At 32.1% G+C, this 19,916-nt stretch overlaps 1 protein-coding gene across 2 annotated transcripts; it reads left to right on the forward strand.

Annotated features, from left to right (window-relative positions):
- The first annotated feature begins 1,576 nt into the window (after nt 1-1,576).
- LOC134708217 (centromere protein P-like) lies at nt 1,577-14,759 on the forward strand. 2 transcript variants are annotated; one of them, XM_063568604.1, is made up of 9 exons: nt 1,577-1,643; nt 3,401-3,580; nt 4,583-4,649; nt 8,244-8,310; nt 8,801-8,877; nt 12,140-12,228; nt 13,203-13,382; nt 13,864-13,955; nt 14,556-14,759. In XM_063568604.1, the coding sequence occupies exons 1-9, from the start codon at nt 1,618-1,620 to the stop codon at nt 14,681-14,683; spliced, it is 906 nt and encodes a 301-aa protein (XP_063424674.1). In that variant the 5' UTR covers nt 1,577-1,617; the 3' UTR covers nt 14,684-14,759. The 2 variants fall into 2 exon arrangements, with proteins under 2 accessions (XP_063424674.1, XP_063424666.1); XM_063568596.1 differs by having other exon boundaries at nt 3,401-3,579; nt 4,579-4,649.
- The last annotated feature ends 5,157 nt before the right edge of the window (nt 14,760-19,916 follow it).

Here is a 19,916-nt window from a genome sequence, read left to right on the forward strand (position 1 = left end):
AAAATCTAAAATTAGTATACTATGGAGCGCATTAATCCTCAATTTTTATTGCAAACTCATAGACAAGTAAATTTTGGCTCAAAATGATCTAGATATATGTCTCTTTCACCAAAAGTTTCATTTCTGCATGTTTGTTGGTTAGTTTAAGTAAACAAGTACATCAAAAGCACTATTTTGTGTCAGAGTAGGGCTACTTTTACATACGTTCTAAATTGGAGGGAGTAATTGGTGGTCTGACACCTAAAGAGCAAAAAAAGTTGATCAGAAATCTTTTGTTTTGTTTATTCTTGATCCTTAGTCAATTTGAAGTTAAAAACATCCTTTCTGAGCATAATGCGACTCATATTACAAATTTCACAGCTCAATTTAAACTGACTGTAATGTAAGCCTTTGATAGAAAATACTTGAAAATCTCATTTTGGACAAGAGGAACATAAACTTTCAATATCAAGATCAGTTTTTGTTGATTTATCTTTGTTTGTTCTACTGCTTTAAAGACTTTCCACAATTTTTACAATGAGTTTAATAAAAAAATCCAAGGTATTGAAGAGTCAAGGAATATTGACCCCCCTTTTTTACACCTGGTGTCAGTAATGGAACTATTAACTGATCAAAAGTGCCGTCATGGCCATTTAACTGTTTTATTTACTATCAGTTAATAAAATTTAAGGTATAAAACTTCCATTTGGGATAATATATGAGATTTTTGTGAGTTTATGCAGTATTTATAGCAGGCTATGTTAACTGTCATATACATAGTATGCCGCAATGATATAAGTGGTAAAAATCAAATAATTTCATCAAATTTTCATGACGACAACTTTTTTGGGGTAGTAATCAACCCTTGTTTAAATGTTTAACACCACAGAACCAACTTACTGTGCATTTATAACAATTTAGAACAATTTTTATATGAAAGCATATTGTCAGGGTAGGAAAAGCTAAAAATAGCACACATTCAGGTTTAATGCTCTAAATTTGCAATTTGTGACTTTTTGCTCCAAAAAAGATTAAAATGTGGCTACTATTATTTCAAATGATCAGTTAAGACCAAAAAATCAATTATTTTCTGAATTTTGAGTTTCACCGCATTTCTCTTAAAGGTGTCAGACCACCAATTAAAAATCCCTATCTGTTCAACCAAATTTTGCAATTTTCACAGCTTTCTAAATATTTTACCTTAAGTTTAACTTCATAGAAACCAGGTATATCCTGAATTGTACATGTATCAGCATTCTACATGCCAATTTTCACCATACCTTTAAAGCCTTCTAACAAATTAACTGACCATCAAACAGAGATACTCAAAAAAACAAACCTGGTTTTCTGAAAATCTAAAATTAGTATACTATGGAGCGCATTAATCCTCAATTTTTATTGCAAACTCATAGACAAGTAAATTTTGGCTCAAAATGATCTAGATATATGTCTCTTTCACCAAAAGTTTCATTTCTGCATGTTTGTTGGTTAGTTTAAGTAAACAAGTACATCAAAAGCACTATTTTGTGTCAGAGTAGGGCTACTTTTACATACGTTCTAAATTGGAGGGAGTAATTGGTGGTCTGACACCTAAACCTTTTAAAGAGTTTGAAAGACAAATACTTATATACATGTACAATGATTGTTACTGAAGAGAAGGACAGGTATGAATTACACAAAAATGAGATTTAGTAAATAAGAACCACATTTGTTTTTAATAGGAATAAAGAGAAAGTAAACAGATCCATGATAAACATAATTTGGGAAAGTGTGCCAGGACCGACTTTGACATGTTTGAAGAAAGAATTTACTTTACTTTACCACAGGCACTTGTTTCTGTCAACAGGTCATGTGGGGTTAACATGGTTTTCGTTACACACCTGTATACCTTGACATATGCTGCGGGATATGATGGGACATCACACAGGTTCCCATAAAATTTTGAGGTCATAAATATAGAATAACCATACATTATGTATCTTAAAATTGTTCTAAATGATGTATTTTGGGTAAAAAACTTCATTTCTTTATTTGAAGCGGACGACAACTGCCCAATTTTATTCCTCAAATACATAAACGAATTCCCAGAATATTTACAACACAGCACCTTAAGATTATTTGCCGATGACAGCATCATCTATAGAAATACCAAAAACTCAGATGATGCTGCCAAACTACAACAGGATTTAAAATCAGCGGCTCAATGGAAAAAAAAGACTGGTTAATGTCATTCCATCCAGACAAATGCTCCATACTAAGAATTACACAAAAAAAGAAACCAGTCAACCATAACTACATCCTGCATGGTCACATCCTCCAAACTGAAACAGCTACAAAATATTTAGGCATAACCATCCAATCTGATCTAAAATGGAATAAATACATAAATAATGTAACAACTAATACAAACTTAATTTTTTAAATCGTAACCTTAAAGTTTCATCCCAAAAAATCAAAGAAAGGGCATACATGTCGTTAGTCAGACCTAAGCTTGAGTACAGCTCTTGCGTCTGGGACCCTCACACCAAAAGTCAAATCAACCAAATTGAGATGGTCCAAAGCAGAGCTGCTCGCTACACATGTAATAAATATCACAATACAAGCTAGCTCTGTCTCAAACATGCTTGATCACCTACAGTGGCCTACATTAGAACTGAGACGTATACGAACAAGACTAGTGGTATTCTATAAGATCATACACCAACACATAGCAATTACCCTAAATATCTTCTTGTTAAATCAGACAGTAGAACAAGACATAAACATACCAACCACTTTAAACAAATTCAAACAAATAAAGATTCATACAAGTTTTCATTTTATCCACATACAATAGTACAATGGAACCTACTTCCTACATCAGCAATCCTTTGTACAACAGTCGATGGCTTCAAAGAGCAGATTTCTATATCTGCTCTTTTACAAATATTCTAAAATCTGCATAACATGTACATAGTTTTAACAAGAAATATACATAGGATAACAATCCACAAAAAAAATTAAATCACTGTTATATTTTTACTTTATTTATTTTTTCTAAGCACCAATGCAATGTAACGTAATATTACTGCAAATTTATTTCTTTTAAATTGTAAATAAGCCACGCATGCAACGGCACGTAATAGTCAGAGTTGTGACTGAGTGCGGAAATATGAAGATAGATACATGAAGATAGCACAGCTGCAGTATATTACAAAATATCTGACGCTACAATGAAAAAGTAATTGTTGTTTGACATTTTATTTTTAATTTGAAAGATCATATGACTTTAAAAACTCCTTGATCATGTTGATATAGGATAAATCTAGTCATTGAATTTTTTCTCTAAGTGAGAGGAGAATATTTAATTAGAAATAACGATGAAAATGTACATGATGCATGTATATACATGTAGTAAGTAATACTTGTTCTTTTTTTTTAGATATTCAGAAGAAATAGACATCCCACATGTCCCAGCAGAACAAAAATCAGCATCCCATAAAAGTTTGATCCAGATTACACAAGAAAAAGAAATAAATCAGCTTGAAGAAGAGATCAAAATTTTAGAAAGTTTGCTTCAGCAAAGAAAAGAATTACTTAACAAGCATTTTGAAAAGAAACAGTGAGTTTGTTATGTTTAGAATAGTAATGCTATGACCTTTCTTGTAATTATTGACATGACTGCAGATGGCCTGAAATAATTCCTACTCACCTTTTGTGTTGGATGTTGTTGGTTCAATCCCAGACTAAGATCGATTGAAAGACTTTCAAATGATATTTCCTGCATCTCTGCATTGGATTTAGCATGTTAGAGTACTTGTAGGGAAAGTTAGTGTCTTAGGCAGCAACCATTTGATTTTTTGGTGGGGGGGATGGGCTTGGGGCTATGGTTTGTTTTGGAAAAAAAAAGTTTGTTTCTAGTTTTTGGAGAAAAAAATAATTTGTTTTTGATTCTGAGAAAAAGAAATTGTTTGTTTCACCCTCAGCTGACACTATATGTAATGCTAAAATTGAAAGAAAATTGTTTTCAACTTGTCGCAAAAAAAATTGTCCAGAAAAAAAAACATACCCCCCCCCCAGAAAATCAAATGGTTGCTGGCTTAATATTCAGACATTGTGAAGCCATACAATTAATTAATACAAAATACTATTTTGCTGAGTGCTATATCATTTTATGGTAACTAAATGTGTCTATGCATTTAAAGACTACACTAGATGCATTATTCTTTATTGAAGTGACATGCTTATAAGAAATACAAATATTAAAAGTGCAAAAAAGTCTCTCATCTTACAAATGTATAATATCCATGTACATAAATTTAAAGAGAAATTAAACAAATTCGAACTCAAGATATGGATAACTCTGTGCATAAGTTTGCTATGCCTTCTTACTTATTTTTACTCCATTACTCTAGAACTGTAGTAGTAAGTGTGAATTCTCACAATTTGCCAATTTTACCTTTAACATGTTTAAGTTAATATCAAAATTTGCAAAAAACCTAGAAAAATTAAATGTATAATTATTTTTTTTTAAATGTGTTATTTCTTTTGAGTTACATTTATGTACATTTTCATGCATTTAAATATACATGTATCTAAAATAATTCTTACGTTTTGTTGATAGCAATGTTGATAAATCCCCAAAAACAGTAGAAGATTACAAAGAGGAATGTGAAGATATCCAAAGGAAGGTTAGTAAAAACATAAAATGGGATCATGGTTAAATATCTGTTATCTCATGCAACTTCAAATAGTAATATTATTGTGTTTTATACCCCTTTTTAGCTCACCGGGCCCGAAGGGCCAAGTGAGCTTTTCCTGTCACTTGGCTTCCAGCGTCGTTAACTTTTACAAAAATCTTCTCCTCTGAAACTACTGAACCAATTCAAACCAAACTTCATCTGATAAAATGCAGTTTTTGGCTTATAACTCAAAAACCAAAGCATTTAGAGCAAATATGACATGGGGTTAAATTGTTTATCAGGTCAAGATCTATCTGCTCTGAAATTTTCAGATGAATCAGACAACCCATTGTTGGGTTGCTGCCCCTAAATTGGTAATTTTAAGGAAAATTTTACTGTTTTTATACGACCGCAAATTTTGAAAAAATTTTCGTCGTATATTGCTATCACGTTGGCGTCGTCGTCATCGTCCGAATACTTTTAGTTTTCGCACTCTAACTTTAGTAAAAGTGAATATAAATCTATAAATAGGAATTAGGGGCCAAAAAAGGGCCCAAATAAGCATTATTCTTGGTTTTCGCACAATAACTTTAGTTTAAGTTAATAGAAAATAATGAAATTTAAACACAATGTTTATGACCACAAAAGGAAGGTTGGTATTGATTTTGGGAGTTTAGGTCCCAACAGTTTAGGAATTAGGGGCCAAAAAGGGACCCAAATAAGCATTTTTCTTGGTTTTCGCACCATAACTTTAGTATAAGTAAATAGAAATCTGAAATTTAAACACAAGGTTTATGACCATAAAAGGAAGGTTGGTAATGATTTTGGGAGTTTTGGTCCCAACAGTTTAGGAATAAGGGGCCCAACTTTGAATAATTGGGGTTCTTTGATATAACTTTTGGTCCCGTTTTCAAATTGGTCTACATTAAGGTCCAAAGGGTCCAAAATTAAACTTCGTTTGATTTTGACAAAAAATTAATCGGTTGGGTTCTTTGATATGCTGAATCTAAAAATGTACTTAGATTATTGATTATCTGCCCAGTTTTCAAGTTGGTCCAAATCGGGGTCCAAAATTAAACTTTGTTTGATTTCATCAAAAATTGAATAAATGGGGTTCTTTGATATGCCAAATCTAACTGTGTATGTAGATTCCTCATTGTTGGTCTTGTTTTCAAATTGGTCTACATTAAAGTCCAAAGGGTCCAAAATTAAACTTAGTTTGATTTTAACAAAAATTGAAATCTTGGGGTTCTTTGATATGCTGAATCCAAACATGTACTTAGATTTTTGATTATGGGCCCAGTTTTCAAGTTGGTTCAAATCAGGATCTAAAATTATTATATTAAGTTTTGTGCAATAGCAAGTCTTTTCAATTGCACAGTATTGTACAATGGCAAGAAATATCTTATTGCAAAATAATGTGAAATAGCAATTTTGTTTTTAATTAGAGTTATCTTTCTTTGTCCAGAATAGTAAGCAAGAAATATCTAATTGTAAGAATTTTTTTTATTTGGAGTTATCTTTCTTTGTCCAGAATCAACTTAAATCTTTGTTATATACAATATACAATGTTTATTCACTTTTTACTACCAACTGATAAATTAAAATAATCTTTACCATTCAGTGATAACAAGCAGTTTTTTTACATCTTAATATTTTATGATGTATTTAAATGAGTAGTTATTGTTGCAAACTCCATTAGAAATTTTATTTGAGATTAGTTTTGGAATAAGGGAAAGGGGGATGTGATTAAAAAAATTGGATTCAATTTTCTCATTTGAAATTTCATAAATAAAAAGAAAATTTCTTCAAACATTTTTTTGAGATGAATTATATTCAACAGCATAGTGAATTGCTCTAAGAGAAAACAAAATTTTTAATTTCATTAGAACACATTCATTCTGTGTCAGAAACCTATGCTGTGTCAACTAATTAATCACAATCCAAATTTAGAGCTGAATCCAGCTTGAATGTTGTGTCCATACTTGCCCCAACCGTTCAAGGTTCAACCTCTGCGGTCGTATAAAGCTACGCCCTGCGGAGCATCTGGTTGGTTATTATCTTGAATATTATTATAGATGGAGATAAACTGTAACCAGCAATAATGTTCAGCAAAGTAAGATTTACAAATAAGTCAACATGACCAAAATGGTCAGTTGACCCCTTTGGGAGTTATTGCCCTTTATAGTCAACTTTTAACCTTTTTTCGTAAATCTTGGTTAACTTTTACAAAAATCTTCTCCTCCGAAACTACTGGGCCAAATTTTACAAAACATAGCCAGAATCATTATAAGGCTATCTAGTTTAAAATTGTGTTTTGTGACCGGGCAATACAACCAAGATGGCCACAAGGGCTAAAAATAGAACATAGGGGTAAAATGCAGTTTTTGGCTTATAACTCAAAAACCAAAGCATTTAGAGCAAATCTGACATGGGGTAAAATTTTTATTTAGGTCAAGATCTATCTGCCCTGAAATTTTCAGATGAATCTGACAACTCGTTGTTAGGTTGCTGCCCCTAAATTGGTAATTTTAAGGAAATTTTGCTGTGTTGGATTATTATCTTGAATATTATTATAGATAGAGATAAACTGTAAAAAGCAATAATGTACAGCAATTTAAGACTCAAAAATAAGTCAAAATGACCAAAATGGTCAATTGACCCACTAGAAGTTATTGTCCTTTATAATCAATTTTTAACAATTTTCATAAATTTGTAAATTTTTACTAACATTTTCCACTGAAACTACACAGACAAGTTAATTATAGATAGAGATAATTGTAAGCAGCAAGAATGTTCAGTAAAGTAAGATGTACAAACACATCGCAATCACCTAAACACAATTTTGTCATGAACTGTCTGCTTCCTTTGTTTAATACACATATACCAAGGTGAGCGACACAGGCTCTTTAGAGCCTCTAGTTTATTACAGGGGGCAATATGTTTTCTGATCTGTTCATCTGTTTGTCCCTCATCAGGTTTGGGTTAATGCAGACCTTGGGTATGTCATTTATAAAAAAAAAAATTGATTGTGTATTGGACAGTTAACAATGGTTAAGCAGACCACACCCCTACCTCCTTGAAAAAAACCATAAACAAACAATGACAACAAAACACCTGAACTAGGCATATAGTCCAAAAAGCCTGACTTAACTGTTGGTACAGGCACTAAATGTAAAAGGGTTCAACCAGTTTAACGAAACCTTTCATTTTGCCTATTTAGACATATTTTCTGAAAGTGAAACACTATTATAAAAAACCTGCACTATCCAGATACCTATGGGATGACCACTAACTTGATCAAAGAAATAACATTTGGAAAGAATGCATATGGTTAAAATTGACTACAGGAAGCCAGAGCTAAGGTACCCACATCTATTGGTTAAATACTGCTGCTCAAGAATTATAATCTGATACTTGTAGCAGGTGTCATCAGTCATCCAGAAATATAGTCTTTATACACTACTAGCAAGCAGAGAGGTTTTATTTTATCAGTCATGCTTGTTTACATATAAGTCTTACCATACCATTGTAGAAATTAATGTTAATATTGTAAATAGACAATAATAAAGTTATAGCAAATGTTAATTTTGTGTTTTGTAGATTGAGCTTACAACAAAATTAGCAGGAATATCAATTCAAGAGCTGACCCATAATTCATTAAAATCAGGTATATTTACTGTGACAGGTACTTGCAGTACTCATGTATAAGGCAAATCAAATATAAATGGTATTGCTATAAAGCTAGTCCTTGATGATATTACATGTACCTATACTTTTGAAACAACTAATAATACACTTAGAGTGCCTATGGTCACCAACTACTGGACTGGCAAAAGTCAAGAGCACAATTATTCTTTTCTATCATTTAATATAAAAATTGAAAGTCTTATGTGCAGTCACTTATTTACTTTATGTTTAACATGTTTAAACTTATCATAATAAATAACCTTTAATTAATTTATACAAACGTGTAGTTCACAATTATGTCCTGAACTGTATTTGCCATGTAAGGCAAGACATTGGTATGAAATTCTGCTAGTTGCACAAAATAGTTGTTCAAAACTTTATATATCTGAAAGTAGAAGGTCTACAGCTAATATTGTGTATGCAGATGCATTTAGTTCTATATAACTGTTTTTATGTTAATTGTATTCTAGGTGATATTGTGCGATATAATCTGAAGGGACAGTGTATGGACATTTCATTTAAAGTAGAATTTGAATGCCTAGAAACTGTAAGTGAAATTATTTTTTGTGATAACATTTTCAATGCTATTGGTATTATATAAATTTGTTTATTGACATGTGATTATTTTTCCATTTTTGCCTGTTTGCATATGTTTTTTAACCCATTTTTTTTTTTTTATCTTTGTAGTTTGTTTTCAAGCTGTTTTGCCTTGTGATTTTGATATTCAAGACCATACAATGGAAGAATGATATTGACAGTATTACTTTTAAAACCCTACTTCAAAAGTTTCAACTTGCTGTCTGTCATTAAATGTCATGTTTTAAACATGTTAAATTACATGGGATGTTATTTTCATACAACCAGCATGTGGCCAACTGTAATTTTTCCATTCTAGATTGTTTCTGCTTTTAACATATTTTAATGAAACAGCTTGTTGGTCTATGGATCTGTGCTGCACATTATCATACATTCAAGAAAAACATGCTGGCAATGTTAACATGTGCAATATCTGGAATAATTTGACCATGCTTTTCATGCCCCACCTACGATAGTAGAGATGCATTATGTTTTCTGGTCGTTTGTCCGTCTATCCTGCTTCAGGTTAAATTTTCTGGTCAAGGTAGTTTTTGATGAAGTTGAAGTCCAATGGATCTTTTTAATTTTAATACCAAATTAGAGTTTTTACCCCAATTTCAGGTTCCACTGAACATAGAAAATGATACTTCAAGTGGGGCATTCATGTACTGGTTTTTTAGCTCACCTGGCCCGAAGGGCCAAGTGAGCTTTTCCCATCACTTTGCGTCCGGCGTCCGTCGTCGTCCGTCGTCGTTGTTAACTTTTACAAAAATCTTCTCCTCTGAAACTACTGGGCCAAATTGAACCAAACTTGGCCACAATCATCATTGGGGTATCTAGTTTAAAAAATGTGTGGCGTGACCCGGTCAACCAACCAAGATGGCCGCCACGGCTAAAAATAGAACATAGGGGTAAAATGCAGTTTTTGGCATATAACTCAAAAACCAAAGCATTAAGAGGAAATCTGACATGGGGTAAAATTGTTGATCAGGTCAAGATCTATCTGCCCTGAAATTTTCAGATAAATCAGTCAACCCGTTGTTGGGTTGCTGCCCCTGAATTGGTAATTTTGTGGAAATTTTGGTGTTTTTGGTTATTATCTTGAATATTATTATAGATAGAGATAAACTGTAAACAGCAATAATGTTGAGCAAAGTAGGATTTACAAATAAGTAAACATGACCGAAATGGTCAGTTGACCCCTTTAGGAGTTATTGCCCTTTATAGTAAATTTTTAACCATTTTTCGTAAATCTTAGTTATCTTTTACAAAAATCTTCTCCTCTGAAACTACTAAGCCAAATTGAACCAAACTTGGCCACAATCATCATTGGGGTATCTAGTTTAAAAAATGTGTGGCATGACCCGGTCAACCAACCAAGATGGCCGCCACGGCTAAAAATAGAACATGGGGTAAAATGCAGTTTTTGGCTTATAACTCAAAAACCAAAGCATTTAGAGGAAATCTGACAAGAGGTAAAAATGTTTATCAGGTCAAGATCTATCTGCCCTGAAATTTTCAGATGAATCAAACAACCCGTTGTTGGGTTGTTGCCCCTGAATTGATAATTTTGTGGAAATTTTGGTGTTTTTGGTTATTATCTTGAATATTATTATAGATAGAGATAAACTGTAAACAGCAATAATGTTAAGCAAAGTAGGATTTACAAATAAGTGAACATGATTGAAATGGTCAGTTGACCCCTTTAGGAGTTATTGCCCTTTATAGTCAATTTTTAACCATTTTTCGTAAATCTTAGTTATCTTTTACAAAAATCTTCTCCTCTGAAACTACTAAGCCAAATTGAACCAAACTTGGCCACAATCATCTTTGGGGTATCTTGTTTTAAAAATGTGTCCGGTGACCCGACCATCAAATCAAGATGGCCGCCACAGCTAAAATAGAACATAGGGGAAAAAGGCAGTTTTTGGCTTATACCTCAAAAACCAAAGCATTTAGAGCAAATCTGACAGGTGGTAAAACTGTTTATCATATCAAGATCTATCTGCCCTTTAATTTTCAGATGAATCTGACAACCCATTGTTGGGTTGCTGCCCCTGAATTGGTAATTTTAGGGAAATTTTGCTGTTTTTGGTTATTATCTTGAATATTATTATAGATACAGATAAACTGTAAACAGCAATTATGTTCAGCAAAGTAAGATTTACAAATAAGTCAACATGACCGAAATGGTCAATTGACCCCCTAAGGAGTTATTGTCCTTTATAGTCAATTTTTAACAATTTTCATAAAATTTGTAAATTTTTATTAACATTTTCCACTGAAAGTACTGGGCCAAGTTCATTATAGATAGAGATAAATGTAAGCAGCAAGACTGTTTAGTAAAGTAAGATTTACAAACACATCACCATCACCAAAACACAATTTTGTCATGAATCCATCTGCTTCCTTTGTTTGATATTCACATAGACCAAGGTGAGCGACACAGGCTCTTTGGAGCCTCTAGTTTATCAGTTGAAAATGCACAATGTATATTGCAAGTTGTGATTGAATTCTGTTTGTTTAATGTCCAATGGCAAACATTTCATGTATATTTATGACATTAGTTAATTAATTGTGCTGATTTAAACTAAAACTACAACAAACTGGATTACATTGTATGTATTAAAGATTTTAAAGCCTAATAAAGGCTTAGCTCGTAAACCAAGGATGGTTCAATATTATGATTATTAACCTAAACCCCAAATATTAATCCTGAAGATCTGAATGTGACATGGTGCTCCCTCTTCCATTCACCCTCAAAATTTTTCATGTTAAAGTACAAATGTACATAATTTATTAAAAAAAAAATCATTTATGAAAAGGTTTTTAAATCCTTTACATTCATATATAGATGTGAGTATTGTTCAACAATTAATATAAGAAATGCATCTAAGGGAAATTGCAAGTTGTGATATATTGGCAGTTATAATAATTCTATTTTTACATAGAACTTTAATGGTATTCTCAGTTTGCATCTAATACAAATTACTACACATTTTAATGGTAGAAGCGTCATAAATATGCATGAAACACTCACCATTGAACATTTAAAAAAAATTATTCTCTGGTAATCAGTCTATCAATCAAAAGTAAAACATTTGCTAGAAGAAATTAAAAATTCTTGTTTAAATTAATTGCATTATTCATCTTGTACAAAACTCATTGCATTTATATATCATCTTCTATATATAATAACTGTTCCTGACAATATTTTGTCTTTATTTTGTCAGAATGAAGATGACAACAGTTTAAAAATAACTAAACTGGATATATATGTTCCTGAAAATATACAGGATGAATTACAGAAATGTCTAATCAGGTAAAGATCAGTCAAAAATATACAGAAACTAAAATATCAGTGAAGAGAAGACATGCAATAGGTGTACAAAGACCACCCCAAAGTAAAAACAAAAACAGGAAAATCATCTCAGGAAATTAGCAATGGAAAGCATATAGCTCAAACACAAGAAGACATTTAACTGTAACCTCACTTCACAAGAAACAAACTCTGCAGTTAGTATAGGTCTTTTAAAAATAATCGTTGTAGCTTAAACTTCGAAAATCACTGTGCTAATGCCTGCATCACTCTGTCCAGCTCTTTACAAAATTTCATGTATCACAACCTTGTGACATCAAATATGCTTCCTGTTTAAATGGTTTTATACTAGTTATTGTATGGGCCTTTTATAGCTTGCTGTTCTGTGTGAGCCAAAGCTCCGTATTGAAGACCGTACTTTGACTCTTTAGTGGTTTACTTTTATAAATTGTGACTTGGATGGAGAGTTGTCTCAGTGGCACTCATACTACATCTTCTTTTAAAAATATATGCACATTATATTTGACTTTATCGCTATTTTGTGCATTTTTTCTTTTGATCTTTTCTTGTGACCATTTTTTATATCATGCTACTCAGTTGAGATGGAATGTTATCGCTAGAAAATAAGGAGGCATGTGGCGTTGCTAATGAAATTGACAACGTCGTTATAGGTAAAATAGCAATAAACAGATTATCATTGGTCATCTCAACGATAATCAATTAGTATCAATAGAATACCTGATAATCCTTAAATTATTAGACAATATCTTGATCTCAAATTGATTGTAACCTTACCAATCAACATGATAAAGGGCAATCTAGTTTGTTGTGATATGCATGATAATTGATGTCTAAAAGAGTCATCTGGATTTTTACATTGTTTTTTAAATAAATGAAAATAAATATGTTTAATAGATCTAATCAGCAAAAAAATTGCAATTGAATAGTTCTATATAATGTTTGTTTCTGGATTTCAGCATGTCTGAGGACAGATCTATTTGGAGTTTTTTCCAGTTGATTGTTCCATACTCTAGATGGCACAAACAAAGAATAAAAACATTTCAACATTTTGTTGACAAATATCCAGATTCTGTTAAAGTGGAGGAGGAAAGTTTCATTCCATATCTAATCATCAAAAATAATACAGTGTCACAAGGGTAAGATATTTAAGTACATTTGTATTTCATGTCCTCAAAATATAAAAGAGAAAACAAATTGTTGTCTGAAGGTGTCAGACCACAAATTAAAAGTCCCTATCTGTTAAACGAAATTTTGCAATTTTCATGTGTCAGCTATACAATGTGATGCGTTTTCAGATTCATCACTCAGCAACTACCTGTTTAAAAAACACTTGTATCATTTTACACATGATAGCCAAGTTGAAAATTTTCGTCACATTTTTTCACATTTTTCTCAGGAACTACAACACAAGAATTTCTGAAATTTGGTTTCAGGGTTTATACAAGTCAGCTATGTGATGTGTTTTCAGATTCATCACTCAACAACTTCCTGTTTAACGAACACTTACATATTTTTACACTATTACATGTAAAATTATTCCCTTGCAGTGGGGGTATCATCAGTGAGCAGTAGCTTGCAGTTTCACTTGTTATTTATGCTTTGGTTTGTATATTTTAGTCCTGTTTTTTGTATCAGTTGGAAGTTTGAAGTAGACCAAGTTTATAGAGCTAAGTCAAGATTAACACTTTCAATGAAGATTCCTGATTACAGTAAGTAACTTGTTGGGCAAAACATTTAACTATATTTTGATTTTTTTTTTGGCAAAGGAGGGGTTTTGTACTTTAATAGTTATCAATGGTACCAGGCTTATAATTTCATATGCCAGACGCATGTTTCGTCTACATAAGACTGATCAGTGATGCCCAAATTTAATTTACAATTTAACTATAAAATAAGAAGATGTGGAATGATTGCCAATGAGACAACTCTCCACAAAAAACCAAATGACATAAAAGTTAAAAACTATATGACCGATGTACATCCTTGAACAATGAGCAGAACCCATGCTGGTTAGTGAGCTATAAAAGGTCCCAAAATGACATATGAGAAGACTAATTACATAATTATGTACAAAATAATAGGAAAAACAAATACCTAGCTCTGACTTGGGACAGTCTGACAACAAGCCTTTTACTACATCTATATCTTTTAACCAATGTACTGATGTTGTAGAATTTTTATCTCTTGTACAGAAGAGGGGGTTATTATTTGCTGTTACAATCCCTCTTCGTTCACATGAGTTTAATGTTGTTTATGTTAAATATAAAAACATTGTTTGAGCTTTATTAAGTCTGTTATTTATTTTGTAGTTGAACAGCAAGATAAGGACCAAACATTACAGAGATCCACAGAAAGATTTGAAGACACAGTAGAAGAATTAGGAATTGAACATGCCATTGAAACTATTATTAAATTAGCTTCACTTTGTAAAAATTAGATATATTTGGATAAGACTACATTGTTGCTCTAGTTGTAGAATTGTACAGATAAATAAAAATTCATGTTATTGTTCACATTGTCTTTGACATTAATTAGTTATGTCAGGTTTGATTTTGACATTATTTGCATTTACTACTCAAAATTTATGCTCTTATCAAAATAATTTGACAATTTCATAACCTTGCTGTTTATAGAGAACAAACATTCGCTATGTATATGTTGTTTGATAAACCCAACTTGTGAAGGAACTTATTTTCAATTCATACAAAATAACAACATTATTTAAAAAAAAATCTTTTTCAGAAATAATTTGGCCAGCTTTATTTGATTTTTTTGCAGAATATGTTTTTGTCTACCTGCCTCAAAAGATCATTAACAAACTTGATTTGGTCAATTTAAGAGGAACCATTACTAGTAAGAAATATATTAAGTATGCAATTGTATAACCCATGGCATATTCTATCACCATGGAAATTAGTTGGCCTGTAATAGTCCATTGTTCATGGAAATTAAACAAAAGGGGACATAACTCTATTAACAGTCAGCTGAAAGATTATTTCTACATATAAACTCTCATTAAAGTTGTACATTGAATTGGTTCAACTATATAATGTCTGTTAAAAAAATATGATTGTGGCTTATGTGAAGTATATAATACTCCAAAGCAAATAAATTTTGATTGTATGGAGGTCAATGTTCAGCAATGTTTCCAGACCAGTTTATTTAAATTGATGGACTGACAGGAAAAACTCTAAAAGGTTGAATTTTAATCAAATTTCAAAATATGAATTTGCTTGACACAAAACCTTTTGAAATGAATGCAAGGTCTAAGGAGAAATATATGTAAATTGTGGGCGTGTAACATAGTTTCCCATAAAACAAGGGAGATAAATAGTATAAAAGTGAATTTGTATGATTTTAGAAATGTGTCGTAGGGATGCACATGATTCCATACTCACCACCTTGATAGTATTGTGATAGCTTGTTCCCCTTAAGTGCTTGAGGTCTTAAGTTGGAAAAGGTACATGCTGCAGTCCAAAGACTGATCATTAAGCATCCAATCATCATCATCATTTCATACATTACAAGTTTTGTGAAAATATAGAAGATTTAGAAAAAGAAATCTGTACCTATGTTTTGTATCACAGATTCTTGTAAAATGAGTGGAAGTTATGCTAAAATTTTGCAATGAAAGTTAGTTATCCTAGCTATAAAATATTATAATTTTTAGTAATATTTTGTATTTGCGTACCTTGGAAAGTCCTCATGCCCGTCAGACAGTTTTCACTTGACCTCGACCTCATTTCATGGATCAGTGAACAAGGTTGAGTTTTGGTGGTCAAGTCCATATCTCAGATACAATAAGCAATAGGTCTAGTATTTTCGGTGTATGGAAGGACTGTAAGGTGTACATGTCCAACTGGCAGGTTTCATCTTACCCTGACCTCATTTTCATGGTTCAGTGCTTATAGTTAAGTTTTTGTGTTTTGGTCTGTTTTTCTTATACTATATGCAATAGGTCTACTTTATTTGTTGTATGGAATGATTGTAAGGTGAACATGTCTAGCTGATAGGTGTCATCTGACCTTGACCTCAGTTTCATGGTTCAGTGGTCAAAGTTAAGGTTTGAGTTTTGGTATATTTTTCTAATACTTTATGCATTCGGTCAACTATATTTGGTGTATGGAAATATTTTATGATCTATTTTTTTTTTTATTTGACCTTGACCTCATTTTCACGGCCCAATTCTAAGCGTTAAGTGTTTGTGTTTTGGTCTGTTTTTTCTTAATTTAGAAGCAAAAACTCAACTATATTTGTTGTATTGAAGAATTGTTAGCTGTACATGTCTGCCTGGCATGGTTCATCTGATTTGACCTTGACCTTATTTTCATGGTTCATTGGTTAATGCTGAGTTTATGTGACAGTTGTAATAAAGCTTTATATTTAGGTCTATCAACATAATATCAATGATTAGTAAAGAAGGCAAGACATTTCAGTGTGTTAACTCTTGTTTTCTTATATCTCAAAAAATAGAGCAAATCTAACTATGTAGAAATGTTCAATAGGTCTACATTTATCAGCCATGAAATTTCCAGACACATCTACAAACAGAGTGTTGGGTTGCTGCCAATAAATTGGTAATTTTAAGGAAATTCTGCATTTTTGGTTATCTTGGTTGCTGCCACTAAATTGGTAAAATTAAGGAAATTCTGCAGGTTTTTTTTATTATCTTGAATATTATAATCGATAGAGATAAACTGCAAACAACAATAATGTTCATCAAAGTAAGATAAACCAAAAAAATTTATTTGACCAATATTTGCAATTGACTCCATTAGGAGTTAATGCACTTTAAGGACAATTTATCGTTTGTTCCTCTGTCCTGTTTCAGGTTAAAGTTTTTGGTCAAGGTAGTTTTTGAAGTAGTTGAAGTCCAATCAACCTGAAACTTAGTATATATGTTCCTTATGATACGATCTTTAATTTTAATGTCAAATTAGAGTTCTGACCATCATTTCTTGGTCCACTGAACATAGAAAATGATAATGTGATGTATCCCCTGTACTTTGGACACATTCTTGTTGGCTTATATCTTAATAGAGGAAATTTATTCGGGGGTAATAATGCTCAACTGGTCAAGGTTTATCAGCCCTGAAATTTTCATACAAACCGAACAACCCATTGTTGGGTTGCTGCCACTAAATTGGTAATTTAAGAAAATTTTGCAGTTTTTCGTTAATATCTTGAATATTATTGAAGATACAGAGAATCTGTAAACAGCAATACTGTTTAGCAAAGTAAGATCTACAACTAAGTTTATAGGATAAATGTTAATTGAACCCTTAAGGAGTTATATAAAAAAGAAGATGTGGTACGATTGCCAATGAGACAACTATCCACAAAAGACCAAAATGACACAAACATTAACAACTATAGGTCACCGTACGGCCTTCAACAATGAGCAAAGCCCATACCACATAGTCAGCTATAAAAGGCCCCGATAAGACGATGTAAAACAATTCAAACGAGATCAGTAACGGCCTTATTTATGTAAAACAATGAACGAAAAACAACTATGTAACACATAAACAAAAGACAACCACTGTATTACAGGCTCCTGACTTGGGACAGGCACATACATAAATAATGTGGTGGGGTTAAACATGTTAGTGGGATCCCAACCCTCCCCCTAACCTGGGACAGTGGTATAACAGAACAATATAAGAACGAACTATAAAAATCAGTTGAAAAAAGCTGAACTCATCAGATAGACAAAAAATACAAGTGGATGTGGCCGGGTTGACCTATTTACCATTTACATACAATTTTTCATAATATGTTCCTCTAGTTTGCTTACTTTTAAAAAAAATATCCTCTGAAACTGCTGAATCGATTCAGCAAAACTTGGGCTGAATGAGTTTAGAGTATCTGGAATAAGTTTCTGCATTTTATTTCCTTGTACGTCAAGAAACATAGCCTAAATAGTTAAAATGGAACAAACTAGGGTAAAATGCATTTTTTTGCTTTTGAAGAAAATATGACATATATACAAAGAACATCTAAATGGCATTTTTAAGTCGCTTATTAGTATATATTGAAAAGCAAAATAATAATCATTGATGTAAGATCTTAGTAAAAAAAATGCAGGTGAGCAATTGAGTGCCTCTTTTATACCTTGTATCAATAAGTCTGAATCGAGTGAGAAATAAAAACAGGATTCATACCACGTTCTGCTAAGAGATGACAAATAACTCAAATTAAATATTTTCTAACTAAGGTTACATTTGGCAGGCTTATAATACTTTTTATTCATATAAATATGAATCTCTTGTTTATTGGGAAATACTATATACTATTGTGTTATCCACTTTTCCTTGAAATAAGTTACTTAGAACAAATTGGGTTGTCTATCTTCGTTTGTAAGTAAATCCTTGAGTTGGTCTTTATAGATAATACGCTGAGGACAGCTGCTGTAACTTATATGTATTCCTCTGACTACAGTCTGAGACTACTGTGTTATATATAGTAGTCTGGGGATCAGCTACAGTCAATATAGATGGTGTCAGTCATTAGCTCATTGAATCGCTATAGAAAAGAAGATAATTGCAGAATACCCTTGTGTCATGATTGCAAATTTCTTTTTGTGTACCCTTTGTTCAATAGATATGGTGAGTTGAGATCTAAAACACACTAAATAAATGCTGTCGCGTAGTATATTCATTTGTTTTTTTCCATTTTTAACCTCACAAATATTCAGCATGTGAGCATGCAGTAACCTTGAGATCGGTTTATTTTATTGGGAAAATTAAAGTGTTGATATTTAGGCCTTCAACTTGGCTTTAACTCTTATGAATTAGTAACATATGTATGCTTACAAACAGCATACTATTTCTGTGTCTGACAAGTGCCTTACAAAACACCTCTCCAAGTTACATTTTTTTTCGCAAATAACAATATCGGGCCTCAGCTTTACACGAAAATGCGGCCCACTCAAGAGGTACTGCAAATGATGTATTTCAATTATTATAGAAAGTCCCTGATTTCAGTGAACAAGATTGGTAAAATTCATATCTTAGATACTTTAAGCAATAGATCTACTATATTTGATGTAATGAATGATTGTAAGGTGAACATGTCCAACTGACAGGTGTCATCTGACCTTGACCTCATTTTCATGGTTCAGTGGTCAAAGTGAGTTTTTTTTTTTTTTTTTTTTTTTTAATACTATAAGCAATATGTCAACTGTATGAGAGGATTGGAAGCTGTATATGTCTTCCTGCCATGGTTCATCTTACCTTGACCTGATTTTCATGGTTCATTTGTCAATGTTTAGTTTTCTTGGTTAAGTCTGTTTATTAGTAAATATAAACAATAGGTCTACTATAATTAGTGTATTGAATTATTGTAAGGTGAACCGGCTTACATGTAATTTTCGTTTGGTTGATATGACTTTGACCTAATTTTCTTGGATCATATTAAATTTAAGTGATACTTGTAGTTGTGGCAAAGCTTTATATTTAGGACTATCATGTTTCGTCCCGATAACCATGTAATGTTTGCCGTTGGACATTATGGGATGATACATCATCATTATTAACAAATCATTAGATATGAACAACCAACTGGTTTTAACAGGAGCAATACGACGAATCTATTTAGAGGAATAGGAGTTTCCGGAGCACCCGAAGTTTTTGCTGGTGATCATGTTGCTTGACCAATCATGATTTGTT

The sequence above is a fragment of the Mytilus trossulus genome, chromosome 1 (assembly GCF_036588685.1).
Source record: "Mytilus trossulus isolate FHL-02 chromosome 1, PNRI_Mtr1.1.1.hap1, whole genome shotgun sequence".
In the NCBI taxonomy this organism is placed as follows: Eukaryota; Metazoa; Mollusca; class Bivalvia; order Mytilida; family Mytilidae; genus Mytilus; species Mytilus trossulus.

Bases quoted from the DNA above. Each gene is read 5' to 3' on its own strand.
- LOC134708217 (XM_063568596.1), top strand. From the start codon at position 1,618: ATGATTGTTACTGAAGAGAAGGACAG. The intron at 12,229-13,202 runs GTAAAGATCAGT...TCTGGATTTCAG, and splicing joins TTACAGAAATGTCTAATCAG to CATGTCTGAGGACAGATCTA. The intron at 13,383-13,863 runs GTAAGATATTTA...TGTATATTTTAG, and splicing joins AATAATACAGTGTCACAAGG to TCCTGTTTTTTGTATCAGTT.